Source organism: Haliaeetus leucocephalus, unplaced genomic scaffold (assembly GCF_000737465.1).
Source record: "Haliaeetus leucocephalus isolate CR32 unplaced genomic scaffold, Haliaeetus_leucocephalus-4.0 Scaffold494, whole genome shotgun sequence".
Lineage (NCBI taxonomy): Eukaryota > Metazoa > Chordata > Aves > Accipitriformes > Accipitridae > Haliaeetus > Haliaeetus leucocephalus.
Genome location: NW_010972930.1, coordinates 5,304 through 6,115, shown reverse-complemented (window position 1 = coordinate 6,115; position 812 = coordinate 5,304). Strand labels below are relative to the sequence as shown.

The window sequence follows — 812 nt, the reverse complement described above, 5'->3', positions numbered from 1 at the left end:
TGGTGCTGGGATGTTACTGGGGGGTACTGGTGAGCACCGGTGGGCACCTCTCCCACCAGTTCCCCCCACCAGACCCTCTCCTGGTGCTGGGGTGTTACTGGGGGGTACTGGTGGGCACCTCTCCCACCAGCCCCCCCCTCCCTTGTTGTGTGCCCCCTCGCAGGGCGCAGCGGCGGCGCGATGAGCCCCCGGGTCCCCGCCCCCGCCAGCAGGATGCTCTTCGCCTTGGCCTTGGCCTGCGCCAGCCCCTTCCTGGAGCCGCGGCCGGAGGGGAGCCGGCGGGCGCTGAACGTTGCCGTCATCCTGAGCGGAGCCTCTTACGGCCCCGCCGGGCCCCGCCTGGCCCCCGCCGCCTTCCGTAACTTCTCCTTGGAGGTCAATCCGGTGGGGGTGGTGTTGAACGACACCAACCCCCGCAGCTTGATCGTCCGCCTCTGCGACGTCCTCTCTTCCCTTCGCATCCACGGCGTCGTCTTCGAGGACGACACCCGCTCCGAGGCCGTGGCTCAGATCCTCGACTTCATCTCCGCCCAGACCTCCGTGCCCATCATCGGCATCAACGGCGGCTCCGCCATCGTCCTCACGCCCAAGGTAGGGGTGACAGGGGTGGGTGGGGGACGCGGTCTGGGGGCACCCAACTGTCCCCAACCTTGTCTAGGGTCACCCAACTGTCCCCAAACCATCTCTAGAGACACCCAGCTGTCCCCAACCACGTCTAGGGATACCCAAATGTCCCCAACCACATCTAAGGTCACCCTGCTGTCCCCAAACCATGTTTAGGGGCACCCAGCTGTCGCCAACCACGTCTAGGG

At 66.9% G+C, this 812-nt stretch overlaps 1 protein-coding gene across 1 annotated transcript in view; it reads left to right on the top strand.

Annotated features, from left to right (window-relative positions):
• Window positions 1-180: 180 nt before the first annotated feature.
• Window positions 181-812, top strand: part of LOC104836867 (glutamate receptor ionotropic, NMDA 2D-like) — a gene marked incomplete at its 3' end in the record, with an annotated part of 4,813 nt that continues 4,181 nt past the window's right edge. Inside the window, exon 1 of the mRNA XM_010575621.1 lies at window positions 181-591. Within this exon, the coding sequence (XP_010573923.1) occupies window positions 181-591 (411 nt within the window). The remainder of the gene's footprint in view (window positions 592-812) is intronic.